The sequence below is a fragment of the Oncorhynchus tshawytscha genome, linkage group LG03 (genome assembly GCF_018296145.1).
Source record: "Oncorhynchus tshawytscha isolate Ot180627B linkage group LG03, Otsh_v2.0, whole genome shotgun sequence".
Classification (NCBI taxonomy): Eukaryota; Metazoa; Chordata; class Actinopteri; order Salmoniformes; family Salmonidae; genus Oncorhynchus; species Oncorhynchus tshawytscha.
Genome location: NC_056431.1, coordinates 8,730,290 through 8,750,323, shown reverse-complemented (window position 1 = coordinate 8,750,323; position 20,034 = coordinate 8,730,290). Strand labels below are relative to the sequence as shown.

At 43.8% G+C, this 20,034-nt stretch overlaps 2 protein-coding genes and 1 pseudogene across 2 annotated transcripts; all 3 read left to right on the top strand.

The window, feature by feature from the left end:
* Window positions 1–1,517: 1,517 nt before the first annotated feature.
* Window positions 1,518–3,335, top strand: LOC121840991 (annotated as a pseudogene).
* A 2,084-nt stretch (window positions 3,336–5,419) lies between these two features.
* Window positions 5,420–7,514, top strand: LOC112263163 (ataxin-1-like). The gene is made up of 3 exons (XM_024439180.2): window positions 5,420–6,016; window positions 6,187–6,612; window positions 6,739–7,514. Exons 1-3 carry the CDS (start codon window positions 5,761–5,763, stop codon window positions 7,512–7,514), a joined length of 1,458 nt encoding a protein of 485 aa, XP_024294948.2. The 5' UTR covers window positions 5,420–5,760.
* Window positions 7,515–10,194: 2,680 nt separating this feature from the next.
* On the top strand, window positions 10,195–13,809 carry zgc:66448 (uncharacterized protein LOC327401 homolog). The gene is made up of 2 exons (XM_024439179.2): window positions 10,195–10,668; window positions 11,120–13,809. Exons 1-2 carry the CDS (start codon window positions 10,278–10,280, stop codon window positions 13,807–13,809), a joined length of 3,081 nt encoding a protein of 1,026 aa, XP_024294947.2. The 5' UTR covers window positions 10,195–10,277.
* The last annotated feature ends 6,225 nt before the right edge of the window (window positions 13,810–20,034 follow it).

The following is a 20,034-nucleotide window of genomic DNA, read 5'->3' as shown; positions in this document are numbered from 1 at the left end:
AAATACCTATAGATGCTGTAAAGTATGATAGATGGTGTTACAAATACAGCAGAATGTCACTCATCATTTGTACATTTTCAGAATGTATTTGATTGGATATAAATTCATGAAAGGCTTTCTTTTTCAATATTCAGGGACAGGAAATTATTTTTAGATTGTGACTATAATCTATATAAATTAAATAGAATAATGTAATGCTCTGCATTATAATTTTGTCTTGGCATTACAGGAAAAACATGGCAGACATGACAAAAATAAACATAACAAGGTTAATATGTTTGGTACAATGTAAACACAATAAATATAATAGATGTTTTAGTCTGGACATGAACAGTTGGTACTGTTTGCTCAGTGAGATTATAATGTCATGGGAATTGTTTTGGTCTTGCAGATGGTGTGTGACCTGTAGGTGTGTTTGCATGCGTTTATCTGAAGCATGTACCAAGTTGAGCTACTGATCAGGTAATTTCTAGCCAATCCAGTGCCGCCGTTCACTACACCTGAGATCATTCCAGTTTTTCTCTTGGTCATTGAAGGTGTTAACCTCAGGTCTGTCCTCTCTTTAGACAGTTCTGTCTCTCTCATCCCAGGATTCAGTTCTGTCTGCTCTCATCCCAGGATTCAGTTCTGTCTGCTCTCATCCCAGGATTCAGTTCTGTTTAAATCCCAGGATTCAGTTCTGTCTGTTTATCATCCCAGGATTCAGTTCTGTCCTGCTCTCATCCCAGGATTCAGTCCTGTCAGAGATGTAGTACAAACTGGAACCAAACTTCTTCCATGCTTCAAGGCAGGTTTGATTCAGCATATTGTACCTTCTCTTTAGATCGGCCTTTTCTTCATCCAGGTTTTTGTTTTGGACCTGTAGCTCGTCTCTCTGTTCAGTCAGGTTGTTGTTGCTGGTTCTATAAACTAACAACCTCTCCTCCAAACGGACAGTGACTCCATTATAGTAGACAAACCGCACCATGATCCCAGCCAGTAGGAGAAGGCACAGCAGGCCCAGACACGCTGCAGCAACTCTGGAGCATCTCCCCATCGAGCCCTCAGAGCCGTAGTTACTTTCTCCAGGTCTACTCTTTGGTGTGGTGTCTTCTGTCTTGGTTCCGGAATCATGTCCTTTCAGGGTCTCTGCACTGACATATGACTGTAGTCCACTCATCAGAATCGCCGTCTTGTTCCTCCCTTTTAATGCATTTTGTGTTGTCAATGATACACTCAGACATCGTCATGTTCTTTTCCTCCATCATTCCAATTCAACTATTACCTACACTGTATTCTAATGGTCTCTGCTCTCTGTGACTGCACTGTGCTGGGTTTAAGACCCTAGGGAACAGGAAGTTTTTTTTTTTTTACACCTGTGAGAAAGGAAATGACAACAGAACCACCCACCATGCAATTGTTAAAAGTGTTACAAAATATACAACTAAGCTGCCACCTAAGTTGTGTGTATGAAAATAATAAGAAAAATGCAGATGCTTGTCACTTCAGGTGGACATAATTCTATCCCAGGTAGGGTAATGTCTGAGCGTCAGATATAGGCCTACTGTTCACAGAAGTGCAAATCCTTGAGAAGATCAGATAATGTGGCCGGTGGAGTGGGTATATAACAGTTTGTCTTCGTGATTGAGTCCTGTGTAGCAACCAAAAAACACAATCATGAAGTACGTTATTCTCCTGGCTGTTTGTCGTTGCGTGTCAGTCCTTGCTTTAATCGTTGAGAGAAATTGTTTAAGTTCACATTGATGTCCATCCTGTGATAATACGCAGTGAATATTTACTGAACACAGGCACTTAAGTTTTCAAGTGTTGTATTTCCATGCAATTTCACACTGATTCCTTCTGTCTGTATTTCAGTCGCTGTCCTCATTGAGGATAACAAGATTTTCGGAGGGTATGAGTGCAGAAAGAACTCTGCATCCTACCAGGCATCACTGCAGTCTGGCTACCACTTCTGTGGTGGCTCCCTGATCTCCAGCACATGGGTGGTGTCTGCTGCTCACTGCTACAAGTCATATGTGACTGATGAAACTTTCTTCAAAAACATTGACAGTATGTTTGACATTAAACCTTTTTTGTACATCTGATTAACCTTCCCAGCCACATTCAGGTGTGTCTACGTGACCACACAACATTGTCGTCAGCGAGGGCACTGAGCAGTTCGACTCAGGGAAGGTCATCATGCACCACAGTTACAACAGCCGCAACCTGGACAACAACGTCAAGCTGAGCATGTCCGCTTCCCTGAACAGCTACATGTGCACTGTGGTCATGCCCTGCCGCTGTGCCAGCTCTGGCACCCACTGTATGGGGCAACCTACCCAGCAGAGGTAGCATCAACAATATGTTCACAAATACTTTTAGTATTCGTTGTTTATCAAACTGATTCCAAATGATATCACTGACCACTCAGAACCAAAGGGAGAATGTTTGATATACTAATCCTGTTTTGCTTCTCTCTAGCCTTCTACCCCGACCAACAGTTCTGCCTGGATCTCCCCATCCTGAGCAGCGGCAACAGCACCTACCATGGACAGATCACCTCCACATGTTCTGCGCTGGCTTCGTGGATGGAGGCAAGGACTCTTGCCAGGTAACCTGAGCTGAATTCATAGCACACCTTTCTACCGTTGTCCTTTTAATTTGTTAAAAGCTCTCATCTGTTGTGATTAACCAGCTTCAAACCAATATTGAAAGATGCACCTCTAAACACCTTTCACTTGCCCTTCTTCCAGGGAGACCGTGGTGGGCAATGGGCAGCTGCAGGGTGCTGTGTCCTGGGGTTACAGTTGTGCCCAGACTAAGATCTGCAACTCCTGGATAAGCAGCACCATGTCCTCCAACTAATTGATTTAGACTGGAAGAGACTCATGATAACTGGTATGAGAAAATAAAAACACCATTCTTTAAAGTGCATTACTATGAGTGCAATATGTGCTTTTAGGAAAGTATGAAACGGGTATCTGGCTAGTGCTTATTATGTCTAACTTGTAAAGCATGAGTTGCAGACAACAGCTCAATCTGTTCAATGCCAATTGTGCACTGTTAGCTGGTGAGCCATTTCCTGGAAACTTAATGATATGAGAATGAACAATTGTCCGTGGAAATATGATAACACATGAACTAGCAACTGCAATAGACATGAGTAGAACATGCTTTGGTTTCTCTTCATAGGTTAATTCATGGAAATTACACAAATGTAGTCTTTCAGTTGTACAGAAAACATTTTAATATGTAGAATGTTGACAATATGCTTACAATGAACCTAAATGTGGAGCATTCCAATTGTGTAGCTATTCAGCTAAGACATAATGAATAAAGGTTTGTGTTCGTTTGTCTGCTGACTTAAATTGGTGAACTTCAAATGGCAAATGCCTCTTCGATGAGGTTTAACAGCGGCTGGTATCCAATAAATGTTGCATTACCACCACCTACTAGACTGGAGTACAACTCCCTTACACTTCGCTTGAAAAAAATAAGTAAATACCCTACCATTTAACACTACACTCATAACACCACCATACTCTACTATTTAAATCTATTTAGTCTGACCTCAGGCCAAGAACCTGAAAGAATGGGACACCACCACTTAACACACCCTGTAACTCTGATGTCAAGTCTCACACACACCAAAAGATCTCTCTGCAGCTGTCACAACCTCAACTTTCTGCGACTTATGTTCCATCCCTGCAGGACAGTTGATAACCGTTGCTATAAAAGCTAAAAAGCCAATCTTACTGAAACATATCACTTGTTGGCCTCTACTACTCACACCACTCCTCTCAGGATCCCTCCCCCTTGACCCATATTCCTCTACTTTCTTCACTGCCTCAGCATACGACAACTTCTGCACTCCTCTAACCCTGGAAACCTCAACCTGCCTCTCTCACACGGGCCATTTCTCATCCCCAGCTCCATGGGCACCCTTACAATTAACACATACCACTACTTTCCCCAATGCTACACATTCCTTTGTCTCATGCCCTTCTGCACACTTCTCACACCTACAAACCTTCCTCCTACACACTGCTGACACATGGCCATAAGCTTGAGACCTGTAAGAAAGTAATGTATTTGGCACAAAAGGTCGTACAGGATAATATAATATCCTGTCACTTTGTCGGGCAAAGACATCAAAACTCAAAAGAACAGACAATGACTTCTGTTTCACCACTCCTGCCACCCTGTCTGCGTCACACCAAACGACAACCATCACAAACACTGGGATCTTCCCCTTCTGTTGGTCAACTTGTACAGTTACTGCTACCCCAGTAATCATAACTTTCAATGGCGCCCATTTCTTGAGAGCAAATCACATTTCTTGCCTCCATTTGTTTAACGCAGAGAGCCTTCTCCCTCTGACCAGCAGAAACACAAACAATTATCACAAGACAGTTCTGGTTACCCTTACTGATTCCACAGCACAAAACTCTGTTTTCAACCACCCTGAAACCACAAATGGATCAGCCAAAAGGCAAGGGTCCACTTTTAACAAAAACATCACTCCTAGTCCCAACTCATCTTTATTCTGACCCTCAGTGCAAGCCTCAACCCCGAGAACTTCACCACACCTACCACCTCCGATGCTTCGACCTCATCAACTTTCCTTTCTCCTCCTGTCTTCAGCTCACTCTGCTTACACTTTCTAACATTCTTATTTAACAAACCATCTCCCTTTTTTCCGCCATTTTTAGCCGACTCAAGTTCACCCTCTTCCTTCCTCTCTCTTAGACCTCCTCTTGCCCTCCATTCCCCCTTCGTATTCAAAGTATCTCCTTATGCTAATACTGCACTTCTCCTGACATACATTTTGTTATTGCATTATAAGCAAATGCTTTACACATTCATATTCCTTTATCTAGCACTGGGAACATGTGACAGCGGAATGGTGACGTAAATATTCAGCGACGCTCTAAGGTTTGTGTACAATTTCAAGCTTGACGGAAGGGTTACGTTTAGGACAATTGCATCAAATGTGTCTTTGTTTTGTTTTATAATCGTGAGGTGAGTAAAATAAGATTTTATCCCACTAAGTGTGTTGACATTTTCTAGATTAAAGCTAGCTAATTTGAAGCGAAGTGCCGTGCATTGCTTTATCAGCATCACTAGTAATATATGCGGAATGCGCAACCATTGCGGATGTGGTGCAGAAAAATGCGCATCGCTGCGACAAAAACGCAATTATAAAGGTGCTAGAAATCGTCATCATCAAGTTGAAACTTATATTGTAAATTATTTGTCATTTGTGAAACTATTTGGTAACATGTATCATATTTCTCTCTTTTGTAGAATTCCCTCGATCCTCTATTTACTCAAGTGTATCTGTACTTTTGCATATCTCTGTTGAAGGGTACTTTCATAGTTGTTTTTTTGCACTAATATAAAGGAATTTAAATTATCGTTTTCAGAGAGAGTACATGTCTCTCTTGGCCATATTTTACAGTTGATGAACGTCTGCTCCATGACTTTAGCTGTAGGCTACCTGGTATGAATGAATAATATCGTATGCAAACGAATGCACATTATAGTGAATGTTGATCTCAGTACGTCCCTGCACATGATGCTCTCCTAGCGCCCCTATTTTTTTTATGTGCCACTTAGTTGTATCCTGTGAACATATGCCTTATGCTGCCCTCACTGAAAGATTAGTTAGTTGTCAGGTAGATATTGCTCACATCCCCAACAATGCTGTGGTACGGCCGGCCATCTGTCGCAGTGTGAATGGAACTGTCAGTTGGTCCGTCTGTAGACCAGGCCTGACTCATGACTGAGTACTACGAGGAGGGGGGGCTGCTGTACGAGCACTCGCCTCCCATGCACATCAAAGTGGAGTCTCCGGAGGGACCCTTCGGAGGGGGCGTCTCAGAGGACGGCTTTCCCAGGGAGGATGAGGACTCGGAAGGCAGCTGTGACCAAAGCAGCGGGCTGCCTGGTGGACTCCCCTTCAACGTGGTGGTGGTGCATCCTAACATCATGACCCCTGGCATGTCCTCAGATGACCTCCTATCCATGGAACAGCGTAAGCTTTAGCCAACTTTTAGCTATTAAACGCATGTCTATTGTTCAATATTGATGCTTGCAGTGGTGCTCTGTACTGTTATGATAAATATGTTTTGACTATTACATTTTTATGTTTCACCTCATATGACACATAGTAAACACCTATAGATCAACTCTGTCTTTCTGTAGACAGAGGTTTGTCCTCTGTGTTGACAGCAGGGGGTGCAGGAAAGAGGAAGAGTCGTTTTAGCGGTGCAGAGCTGGAGGTGCTGGTTTCTGAGGTGACGCGGTGTGAGGGAGAGCTTTTTGGTCCTGCTGGGAGGCTCCGGCGCAGGGAGAGAGAGAGGATCTGGGCAGGGATCCTGGAGCGGGTCAACGCTGTTTCCAGAGTCCCTCGTACCCTCCGCGAGGTCAAGAAGCGCTGGGACGACCTGAAGAGACGCAATGGAGGCAGGCTGGCAGACGCTAGGCACCGCACTTGTTACCTGCCATCCAACAGAGAGGCTTCCATGCTGGGACGGTCAGCTCAGGCAAGCCCCAGGCTTCACCAGGCCAGACAGAAGCAAAGCACCAGAGGGAAGGCCAGTTTTACGTGCTTCACTGATACAGAACCAGGTAAATCTGAACACTAACAATGAGGTAAAGCCTTAGATTCAAGACTTGTAGGAACATTCAGATAATACATATAAAAACAGATTTTTGAAACCACTGCTTTCTACTATGTCCTCTTGTTTACTGCAGTGGGTGGAGGTGAAGGGTTGGAGAGGGATGGCTTTGAGAAGGATGAGGATAGTGGTGAGCGGGAAGTGGAGGTGGGAGAGGCGGAATGCGAGGGGGCAGAGAGCAGTATGGAGGAAAAGCTGGGTTTAGGACTGGGACTGGGGATAGGACCTCCCCCTAACTCGGAACGCTGGCTGCCTCCCTCTCCCCTCTACAGTGCCCCTTTCCTCAATGGGACCCCTCAGCCTAGTCCCCAGCCATCACTAGGAGCCCAGCAGGGACCATTGGAGGCCCCTCCTCGTGGCTTATGGCTGGAGGACGAGCTCCGCGGCGTGGGGGAGGCAGCTCTGCAGCTGGGGGATCGGGTGGAGCAGAGTCTTCGGGAGTTTGGGGAGGGATTCCGACGTGATATGAGAACATTAGTGGCCTCTCAAGAGGCACTGGCAACCAGCCTACAGCAAAACAATGTTCTCCTGCAAAGGCTGCTGGGAGTCCTAGAGGCACAGCAGCAGCAGCAGCAACAACAACAACCACCACAGCAGCAGCCACATCATTCCCAAAAACAACAGCCACAACAGTCAATAACGCAGCAACCACAACAGTTACAGCAGCAGCAACCACAGCCTCAACAACCAATTCAGCAGCAGCAACATCAACAGATACAGCATGGTGCAGCAACAACAACAACAGATACAACAGCAACAACTGTTACTACAGCAACCCCAGCAGCAGCAGCAACAACAAATACAACTGCTACCACAGCAACCACAGCAGCACCACCCCCAGAGTCTAAGTAATCAACCAACTTTAGCAGTTGCCCCTGTACCACCACCCCAGATATTCTTGATGGTACCACCCGTCCAGATCCACCCGCAGTCATTAATGGAACCGTCCAACGGCCAAGGCGGGGGAGAATTGTTGACCATAGACGAAGAAGAAGGCGTTAGATAAAGATGAAAATAAGTTTTGATGTACATTATTTATTTTCTAATATAAATCTAATTTGAAATAATTGTGTCCCTCTAATTTCAACCAAAGAAAAAAAGTTGTTTTTTGAGTACATTTGTTATGTAAAATATTCAGACCCCTTGACTTTTTCCACATTTTGTTACGTTACAGCCTTATTCTAAAATGGATTAATTAATGTTTTTCCTCATCAATACACCATAATGACAAAGTGAAAACAGGTTTTAATAAATGTTTGCACAAATAACTTATTTACATAGATATTCAGACCCTTTGCTATGAGACTGAAATTGATATCAGGTGCATCCTTTTTCCATTGATCATCCTTGAGATGTTTCTACAACTTGATTTGAGTCCACTGTGGTAAATTAAGGTCCCACAGTTGACAGTGCATGTCAGAGCAAAAACCAAGCCATGAGGTCAAAGGAATTGTCTGTAGAGCTCCGAGACAGATCTGGGGAAGGGTACCAAAACATTTCTGCAGCATTGAAGGTCCCTAAGAACACAGTGGCCTCTATCATTCTTAAGTGGAAGAAGTTTGGAACCACCAAAATCTTCCTAGAGCTGGCCTCTCGGGTAAACTGAGCAATTGGAGAAGGGCCTTGGTCATGGAGGTGACCAAGAACCCGATGGTCACTCTGATAGAGTTCCTCTGTGGAGATGGGAGAATCTTCCAGAAGGACAACCATCTCTGCAGCCCTCTACCAATCAGGCCTTTATGGTAGAGTGACCAGATAGAAGCCACTCCTCAGTAAAAGGCACATAACAGCCTGCTTGGAGTTTGCCAAAAGGCACCTGAAAGGACTCTGACCACGAGAAACAAGATTCTCTGGTCTGATGAAACCAAGATTGAGCTCTTTGGTATGAATGCCGAGCGTCACGTCTGAAGGAAACCTGGCACCATCCCTACGGTGAAGTATGGTGGTGGCTGCATCATGCTGTTGGGATGTTTTTCAGTGGCAGGGAGACTAGTCAGGATCTAGGGAAAGATTAACAGATCAAAGTACAGAGAGATCCTTGATGAAAACCTGCTCCAGAGTGCTCTGGACCTCTGATTGGGGTGAAGGTTTACCTTCCAAAGGGACAATAACAGCCAAAACAATGCAGGAGTGGCTTCGGGACAAGTCTCTGAATGTCCTTGAGTGGCCCAGCCAGAGCCCAGACTTGAACCTGATCGAACATCTCTGGAGAGACCTGAAAATAGCTGTGCAGTGATGCTCCCCATCCAATGGGAGAAGCTCCCCAAATATAGGTGTGCCAAGCTTGTAGCGTCATACCCAAAAATACTTGAGGCTGTAATCGCGACCAATGGTATTTCAACAAAGTAAGTAGAGTGTGCTCTGTACTGAGTAAAGTGTCTGAATACTTATGTAAGTGTGATATTTCTGTATTTTATTTTTAATACTTTTGCAAACATTTCTAAAAAATATATTTTTTTTTGCTTTGTCATGGGATATTGTGTGTAGATTGATGGAAGAAAAAAACGATTTAATACACTTTAGAATAAGGCTGTAACGAAACAAAAATGTGCAAAAAGTCAAGGGGTCTGAATACTTTCCGAATGCACTGTATATATTATTCAAACTAAACACAGTAGGCTAATTGAAGGTTCAGCCCTCATCCATATATATTAGCATAATGTATTGGTTGGAAGTTTCTGCAATAGAACCAAGAAATGTCAGAGATTTCTGTTTTGCCAAATCTTGTAGATAGACAATCAGCATTACATTTACAGAAAGCACATTGGAGTCTGCAGCAATCTATCATTAGAGCATATTAGTAAATGACCATTGAAATGTAATATACCAATGCATATGCACATGTTCTGATTGCTCATCCAGTTTTATGATGCATATTAAACATGCATTGTGTGACAGGCTGGACATACACATGCAAATCTTAGAAAAAGTATTATACCATGTGTATTTAACATGTGATGATAAATCATTATAATTGGACTATAATGTTTAAGATATGGAAATGTTTCCCTGCATAGCTCTTAAATGAAAATCTGCATCAGTATGTATTTTGCTTCAGATTTTCATTATTTTTTCGTGATATTATCAATTTATTAAGCATTATCTACAAGTATGATGTATGTGTTATCTTGCATGCAGTGTCTGATGTGTAGACAAAAAATGCAAGGGATCTGTAAAAAAAAAAAAAAAAAATGAAGCATTTGTGTACCATTTTGCACAATTTATATACCTAAATATAGTTGAAGGGTCTGACTCTGTTCTGAAACATGTATTGACTAAAGATTAATAAAGGCAACCCTGAACTATATCTCGCCACAGCTCTTCAATAGCTCTTTATTCAGACAAGTGCTGATGGTGCAACCTGTTGACTGATGTGAGTGAATGCCCATGGATAAATGTAAAATGCATTGCTTTCGTTTCAATACTCATGACAATCTGAAGTGGATAAACATAACATCACCTGCAAAATGCAGGGCGAGCGAAGACCTTTCACTTCACACCATCACACTCTAGCGGCCAGTAACATAATATACAATTCGTTTCGCCTTCTGCTTTCACGTTGAGGAATAGGGGGCATAGAGAACCATCGTTGGAGGAGTGCTGCATGGGTAAAACATGGCTGCTGTGAATTCATCAGAGAGACGCCAGGGCGACCCCAACGATGAGCTGGGGGACCCGGGGGGTGTAGCACAGAAATGCGAATCATTTGAGTATAAATCGACAGACCCCGATAACATTTTTGCTGTTGAAGAAGACAGAATTCCCGAGGGCTCCAATGAAAATAGAGAATCTAGTATTGTTACCGATGGGCTTGCTAGCCAGACTGAAAGTAGCATTGCGCTTCGAGCTAATGATAGATCAGAGATAGGTAATGAGTTGGTAGATTTAACATATTCTGAAGAAAATACCCACAACGATGTTTCCTACAACAAGCAGCGGCATTTCGATTGGTCTGAGACGGAGGACGAGGAAGACCGCACGGATGCAAAAGAGAATGGAAACGATGGTAAGTTTATGTTTGCTAGCTAGCGTTGACTATGTTTCTTTCTTCGAATGGCCTGCCTTATCAATATGAGCTATCTAAGCTCACCATCTATCTATTTAGGAAAACAGTCGTGTGCAAAAACAGACTGAAATGTACGGGGTATCCCTGGAAATATGCAGGATGCAGCATTGACTGTAAATGTGCTCATGGTCACTTTAATTGCCAAGATGCACTTAATGAGCTAGCTTTGTTATTGGCCAACCGTTTATCCAATAGAATATTGATCATGCAGGTGACTCAAAATAGTACACTAATCGTACCCTTCGATGTCATAAATGCCTTTTCATAATATTTGTGTGGAGATTGATTTGTGTAGTATGCCTGTTTTCATATTTAGTCTCAAAACGTTTGTATTCATGCTTACCCATGAACGCTTCACAATGACAATGTTGTATTTCTTTGGTATTTATAGTTCATAATGGTGACATGGGGAGGACTCCTGAGGTGCAGCAGGATAAGATTACTGAAGATATCTCATATGCAGAGGATGTGGAAAAAGAAAAATCACATTCTGACGAGGAGATGGATATATCAAAAGACACAGGTGAAGAACAAGATTGTAATGGAGGAAAGGGGGCAGAGGAGGAGGAGGAGGAAGAAGAAGAAGAAGAAGAAGAGGGAGGAGAAGAGGAGCGAACAGTGAAAAGGAGGAAATGTAGTCTGGAGTGCAAAGACTGTGGGAAGAGGTTCACCCGTCGGGAGACATTCAACCTCCATCGTCACTTCCACGCTCACCAGGATGAACTGGCCTCACTCACCTGTAAGGAGTGTGGCCTTACCTTCCATCACCGCAGCAGCCTCATCAAGCACCGCAGTGAACACCAACAGAAGGTTGAACAGCCTGTGGAACGGAAGAGGAGAAGGAGCCCACAGGGAGTCCACAAGGAGGAGAGGCCAGGCTTCCAGTGTGACCACTGTGAAGAGACTTTCCCATCACTGAGCAAACTGAGGCTCCACACCTGTGACTGTGCCCCGGATAAGGCATACCGCTGCCCCCTGTGCCGCAAAGAGTTCCGCATGAAGATCTCCATCACCAGCCACATGCAGACCCACTCCCTGAGCTCCCACCCCTTCCGCTGCCAGGAGTGCCACAAGAGCTTCTCTGACATATTTTCCCTGCGTGACCACCAGGGCTCCCATGCCTCCCTCAAGCCCTACGCGTGCCCCGAGTGTGGCATGGTGTTCAGGCACCGCTCTGTCATGGAGGACCACCGTCGTAAGCACACAGAGGACACACAAGGCCCCCACCGGTGCAACATCTGTGGGAAGCACTTCAAGTATTCCAGCCTCCTGCAACAGCACCAATACCTTCACACAGGTCAGAAACCCTTCCGCTGCCCAGACTGTGGCAAAACGTTTGCCTTAGCCCAGAACATGAAGGCGCACTGCCGCCAGCATAGACGGCACCCTCACGCCTGCTCTCTTTGCCCCCTCACTTTCCCCGACCAGGGCAGTCTGCAGGCTCACGTGTCATGCCACGAGACAGTCGGGGGACTAGACAAGGAGAACACAAACCACGGGTTGGAGCCAAAACGTATATTCAACTGTCCCCTCTGTCCTCAGAACTTTCCTTCACCAGCTGACCTGAGGGCTCACATGCTGATCCATGAAGCAGAGCATGAGAGGATGGAGAACGGGGCGTGTAAAGACGGGGAAACAAACCGTTACACCTGTCCACACTGTCCTGCCACCTACTCTGACCAGTCTAATATGATGGCCCACCTGACAACTCACACGTCTGCCCGGGTCAGGGTAGAGAGGCAGGGTAATGGACTTGAAGTAGGGAGATCTGCTCCACTTAACACTGCCAACGTCCCAGGGAGGTGGCATAGGGAGGAGATGAGTAGTAAGCCTTTAAAGTGTCCAGACTGTGGCAAGTCGTTCCGTCACCGCTCTGTGTTAACGTTGCACATGCGTATTCATTCCAAGGACAAGCCTTACCAGTGCAGGGTGTGCAACAAGTCCTTCAGATTCAACAGCTATCTGCAGCAGCACATGATCATTCACACCGGGGAGAAACCATACAAGTGCCCAGACTGCAGCAAGGACTTTGCTTTCCTGCAGAACATGAGAACCCATCAGAGGCTGCACACACAGAAACCGTTCCGCTGCACAAAGTGCCGTAAGGGATACAGCGACGAGAATCAGCTTCAGCGCCATTTGCTGTCACACAACGGCGAAAAGCCCCACAAGTGCCACCTCTGTGAAAAGAGCTTTGGGCTGGCCTACCTGCTGCGGGACCATCTGAACACCCACACAGGCGAGAGGCCCCATCGCTGTCAGGAGTGCCACAAGACATTCCCCTGGCTCGGCAGCCTGCTTGTGCATCAGAAAATCCACGCTCGAAAGCGCCAGGGGTCGAGTCAGCCTTATTCTTTTCCAATGGCCATGAGGATAAGAGGCAGGGGTAGCAGGAGCCGGAGCGGAGGCAGGCTGGCATCAGGCTGGCCCAGGTGGGGTGGAATGGGGCAATCGGGTATGGACACGCCCCAACAAACACCTCCATATCAAGTCCCAATGTCAAGGAGTCCTGAGTGGCAGAGGAGGCCGGCCCAGCCACAGCCACCCATGTTTTCATCCCAGATGGATATGCAGCAGCCAGGGGAGACGTCTGCGAGAAGGCCTCCACCAGTCCACCAACAGTGGCGGGTGGAAGGTGGAGAACTGAGGCCTGTCCCACTGCCTAACCAGTCTCAACCGTCTCAGGATCCTGAAAGACAACCAGCGCCTGTCCAACAGCAGCCATCTCCACAAATACAGCCACAGCAGGTACCACAGTCTCCACTGGTACAACAACAAGTACAGTTACAGCTACAGCTACAGCCACATCTACATCCGCAACTGCGCCAACAGCAGGTTCAGCATCATTTACAGTCTCCGCTGATCCAACAGCAATTACAGTGGCAGCAACCAGGTGTACAGCTCCAGCCCCAGCTAGTACCACAACAGCAGTGGCAGCCTGACAGACAGTTGCTCCAGCAAAAGCTGCCCTGGTTACCAGATGCCCAGCCCCGGCCCGCCCCACCACAGCAACCCCAGCAGTGGCACTCAGATGGCCTGCCTCGGCCACCCCACCACAGCAGAGGAGTTCAGGCAGGGTAGAGGCACCTACAACATCACAGCCTGGCCTTAGTGCATCTCAGAGCCTAGAAACCCCTCCTCCAGGAGAAAGTGGAGGGACCATGCCCTTGGGTAACAAAACACCCCCAGTGGCCAGGCCACAGAACCCCAGCCCATTAGCTGTGAGTGAGCAGGAGCAACACAGGCAACAGCCGAAGCCCATGAGCTGGGGTAACACACCCACTACACCACCAGTCCCCACACTGAGCTCTGTTCAGCTTGACTTCCCTGGGTCCCCCATTTACATGGATGGGGCTGCTTTGTGGGGTGGGCTGAGGACCTCTCCAGCAGTGCCACCATCCCAGAGCACATCAAACAAACTGGGCCAAGAGCTTAACCTGCCAAGATGGTCGAGCGTCTCAGTGCCAATGCACAAAGCTGTTAATGAATCATCCACACCTCCTAGAAAAGAGGACACTAGAGTTTGGGACTTTAATGCACCTCTGGTAATGTCCCCAACTGTTAGTTCATCAGAGAAAGCTGGGAGTGGGCGTGAGCAGCAGAAACAGTGGTCTCCAGCTCTACTTGGTACATCCTCCTCAGCTCAGATGAGCCACAGCTCTGTCATGTCAATTTCAAGCCCTCCAACTCATGGGATTGTAGGTAGTCCCTGGGATTTCAAAGGATCCCCCTCAAACAAATCAGGCCTTAGCCAGGAGTTAGAGCAGCAGCAGCAAAAACATCTATCTTCCAGCTGGACCAATGTACCCACATCCACTCAGAATGTTCCCATCTCCATTCAATATGACCCACAACGTTTCACTCATGGGGTGGGACCCACTGTGTGGGGTTTCCAAACCACTCCAGCTGGCCCTCAGCAGCAGCCAATGGTAACAGGCACTCAAATCATCATAAATCAGACCTCTCCTTTCTTCTCTCCTCTCCCTCCGCTCCCTCCTCTTAGTTTGCCTGGCTCACACTCTCTTCACTCTGTAGCAGTCGGCTCTCTACCAAGGCCTCCACACCCAAACATTTTCTTCACGCCACAGGCGGTCATGAGTGAGAGGCCACACATGACACAGACCCTGTCGCTACCTCAGCTCGCCCCACGGCCTGTTCCTCACAAACTGGGCCGTTTGCCTTACGCCCCAGACCGCCTTCTCCAGTGCATGATCTGTGGCTGCTCTCTACCCCGGGAGTTAGACTTGCAAATGCACTACATGCAGCATGCACAGGGAGAGATTTGACACTGGCAAAGAGTGCATCTACCACTCTGTTTTTCCAAATGTTTTTAATGTACATTTATTGTATAACTATAGCAATTTAGCTGTGTTTTGTGTCCATTTTGGACATTGTCCATGTTGTTGATCTCTCACTCTATAAAAAAGGGTCAGATAATCTTAAAAAGTGTATAGTTTGTTAACTTGATCAAGCACGGTTGTCAGTTTTCTGTGTTCACATCTTTGCCTTGAACTGCAAAGAACTTAGAAATATGACTGTGTAATGGATTTCTTGGCCAGTACCATCATATTTACTGTGTTGTAAACATACCAAGGATTTACACTCCATGGCCAGTTTATTAGGTACACCACCCTGTTCACAAAAATATTTCGCTCCTATAGACAGTGAGCCACGTGGCCTTGGCTTGCTATATAAAGCGAGGCACCGAAGCATTCAGTTACTATTCAATTGAATGTTGGAATGGGCGAAACAAGACCTAAGCAACGTTGAGCATATTATGATCGTTGGTGCCAGGTGCGCCGGTTACAGTATCTCAGACCTCCTGTGTTTTTCACACACGACAGTGTCTTGGGTTTACTGAGAACGTTTTTGTTTTTCGCCCCAGTCAGTGGTACTAGATGGGTGAACCTTAAACTGGCCACTGAGTGTATGTCAATTTATGGATTTTTGTTAGTTTTTCTTTCTGTGTACACTGCTGTCTTTGTTACACCATTTTCAAGTTTATTCCTCAAACAAGTGGATTTCACCTGTGTTGCACTGTATATTTGTGCCTTTATTGTTTCAAAACACTGCATGTTCTTTCTGCTCTCTCTTAATGTTGTAGTGGGTGTTATTCAAATTGTCAGGTCTCTGAATAATGAGTCATTTGTTTGAGTAATTTCTTATTCTGTCTTCATTTGGGTGAACATGTATCTTGTTTTGGTGCTAGAGTTATGAAATTAGGGTTATTGGGAGGAGCACACATTTTATGCAAACAGTGTGGCATGGATTAGTATACAAATTAATTTATTGCATTAAAGTTAATAACTAATAACTAACTTTACCTGTTGGGTTTGTGATATTGTATCAACAACATGACAATGTTGCCAGAAGATACGCTTGTTTACACTGAGCTGCACGGGGTCGGAAAGCAATCATGGTTACATTAATTTACTGTGGAGCAGACATGAGATACGGGTCGGAAAACGTACCTCAATCCAAGGATGGGATATGCCACTGAATGCCAAATGTTACCTTTATCCAGATTGTACATATCTTGCGCCGGCTCCACGGTGTCTCAATGTAACCATGTTTTCGTTCAGACACCAGTACAGCTCAGTGTAAATCAATGTAATGGTAGGGTCGTTATCTTCTGGCAAAACATAATGTAACATATTTGACGTTTTACTACATCTGTGCATTAGCAGTAGTTTTAAATATGTAAATACCTGGTAATAAAAAATCATTGGGAAAGAATGCCCTATTGTCGTCTGTATTCAATAAAACACAATGACATAATAGTCCTGCAGTAATGAAAACAGTCTACCAAATCAATGTTTCTGTATCCGTTACATTGCATGTTGAGAACTAATGGTTGGGTCTAATAGTGCTTGGAATTCAAGACGAATGGGAACTTGGAAAAAATGAGGTCAAATCATGACGTCAGTCAGGTCGTAAAGTCGGAGCTCTAGAAAGAGGCAAGAAGCAACAGCAAAACGATTCAAGACCAAGGGGTATCATCATCCTCTTCACTGCCAGATTCTACAGGGATGATGTCTGGAAAGCTGCTAGGAAGAACGCCTTCCTTCAGAGCCATGGTATGCGTTTCGCCGAGCATCTCAGCCCGGAGGACATAGAGCGAAGGAACAGGTTGTGGCCAACGATCAAGATAGCACGAAATGAGGGAAAGGCTGCTTACTTCATTGGAGGACGAGGCTTCATCAACGGTTCAGAAATCCATATTCCTCCCTAAAATCTCACCAGAAGGAACAGATTGATGGTTTCAGCCATGATATTCTCATTTTCCTTATATTGTTTACCTAACAAGCATCAGGTGTCTATTTTTCAGAACACTCCGGTACCTCAATAATATATTAGCTTGTTCTTGTATGACCAGACCAGAAGACCTATTTTGTTTAGTAACTTAGGAAGAAGACTGAAAGTTGTATTTATTTTGTATGTATACAGTAACTAAGATACTGTTTTAAATGGCATACAGGTCTGCTCTGACTTTACACAGTTATTGTTCTATTTAGTTATTAATACTCATTTCCAAGTGAAAAAGGTCTTAGGAACATGAATATGTAAAACATGTTTTACTCCATTTTTTTATGATCAGTTTTCATATGCACTTAAAATAGTAGGTACCCTTTTATTTAAATTATTATTTTGTATTTTATTTCTCAGAATAGTTCCTGATTACACTAAAGAGGGTTTTTATTCTCTCTTACTACAAGAACCCTTGGTTTGGTCTTGAACATAATTTTCAGTTGAGTTTAATTTCAAAGACGGATAACGTCTAGCTCAATGTTTATGGAATAAGCTATTTTCACTTTAAATTTACGTAAATGGTGCTTGGTTCCTTATCGTTTACGTTCACTGCTCCTACGTCTTTGACTCATCCTTCTACAGTTTATACTTTTATATAATCTTTGTTGTTTTGTCTTTGTCTATCGTTTCTCTTAATGCTAGGGGGTTACCAAACAATGTGAAGCGCAAGGCCTTATTTTTATTTGCAAAACAATTTCAAACAGATTTTTGCTATTTTCAAGACTCTCACTCAATTTTGGCTGATGCCAACTTCTGGAGGTCACAGTGGGGCAACGATATTTGGCTTTCCCGTGGATCTGAACGCTCCGCTGGGGTCACTACAATGAAAAATACCTTTGGTGGTAATATTCTACACTCGGAATGTGACCCCTTTGGTCACTTTATTTGTCTTGTGATCAGTTACAATGACATTGCGCTCATTACTGTAAACTTCTACGGGTACAACACCAAACATGAGAATGATAAGTTACAATGACATTACGCTCATTACTGTAAACTTCTACGGGTACAACACCAAACATGAGAATGTTAAGTTACAATGACATTACGCTCATTACTGTAAACTTCTACGGGTACAACACCAAACATGAGAATGATAAGTTACAATGACATTACGCTCATTACTGTAAACTTCTACGGGTACAACACCAAACATGAGAATAATGAGTTGCTTGTATCTATAGAGAAACATATACTTCATTGGTTATCTAAATTTCCCAATTCGTTATTATTGATAGGAGGGGACTTTAACATTACTATAGATAATTCAACTGATAGATGGCCCCCAGGTAGGCCAACCAATCAGAATTTGGGTTTAATACTTTTTATGGAAAAGTTTGATCTTACTGATATATGGAGAGAGAGGTTTCTGGCCGACAGATCGTTCACTTGGAGTAACAAAACAGGTTCCAGACAATCCAGAAAAGATTTTTGGCTTATATCCAAATGTATTGATAGTGAGTGTGTTACTACAAATATTTGTACTACTCCCCTCACAGACCATAGGGCCATTTACATCAATTTCAAAATATTTACCCCTGATACTAACCCTGGTAGAGCATCCTACTGGAAGCTAAATAGCTCATTATTAAATAATGATATAGTTACATTTGAGGTTAAAGATCTGCTCTCACACTTTTGGGAAAGGGCTTGTGAAGAAAAATCTTATTGCAAGAACTGGGAGCTCTTTAAATTTGAGGTGTCCAAATACCTTAGAAAATATGGTAGTAATCTTGCTGAGACCAGAAGAGCTGAGGAGGAAATGGTGATCATTAAGATAACTTCCCTTTCTCAGAGGTCCCCAGTCAGCCTTTCTGGGGAGGAGAAGATGGAACTGATTGAGTTACAAAATAAACTGGATAATATGTATAGATTAAAAGCAAAAGGAGCCTTTATTAGATCTTGGGAAAAATTGATTGAGGAGGGAGAACAGAATTCATCCTATTTCTTTAGACTTGAGAAATGTCACTCTAAAAATAACACTATCCATAAGTTAAACATTGATGGTGTTATTACAGATGACCAAAAAGTATTCTCTAAATATTGTAGCAATTTGTACAGAAAATGGTATAGCTCTACGTACTGTCGGGAATCCACAGATATGTTTTTTAACTCACTGAATAATGTTCACTCTATCAGTGATATAGAATCTAAACAGTGTGATGAACCCATCAAAGTTGAAGAGATTATAGAGTCTATCAAACATCTAAGAACAATAAATCCCCAGGTGTTGATGGAATTACATCAGACTTTTACAAATTATTTTCTGAACAAGTAGCTCCCTTCCTATTTGAAGTCTTTTTTAGAGAGTGTTAAAAACAATGTTCCCCCTCCTACAATGAGTCAGGGGTTAATAACACTGATACCTAAGTCTAAAAAATAAGTGGTTCTCATCGATTACTGGCGTCCAACTTGTCTTCTTAATAATGACTATAAGATATTTGCCTTACTACTTGCAAAAATAATTAAAGACGACCTGGATGCAATCATTGATGAAACACAGTCTGGCTTTATGAGGAACAGACATATTTCTAACAATATCAGACTAGTATTAGACATACTTGACTACTCAGACCTAATAACTGAGGATAGCTTCATATTAGTTTTAGATTTTTCTAAAGCATTTTACACAGTAGAGCATCAGTTCCTCTTCCACTCCCTTGAGAGATTTGGCTTTGGGGATTTTTTCTGTAAGGCTATTAAGACTCTCTATGCAAATGGTAACAGCACTATCAAATTGAAATATGGCACCTCACCAAGATTTGAGTTAAAGAGAGGAATTAGGCAAGGTTGTCCTATCTCTCCGTACCTGTTTTTATTAATCACCCAACTTGATAATTATTTAAATAATAGTCCTGTACAAGGTATTTCCATAGCTGGTAAAGAAATGATTATAAGCCAGCTGGCTGACGATACTAAACTTTTTCTGAAAGACGCTAACCAAATTCCCATATTGATCAATGTGATACAATCCTTTTCCAAAGCGTCTGGTCTATA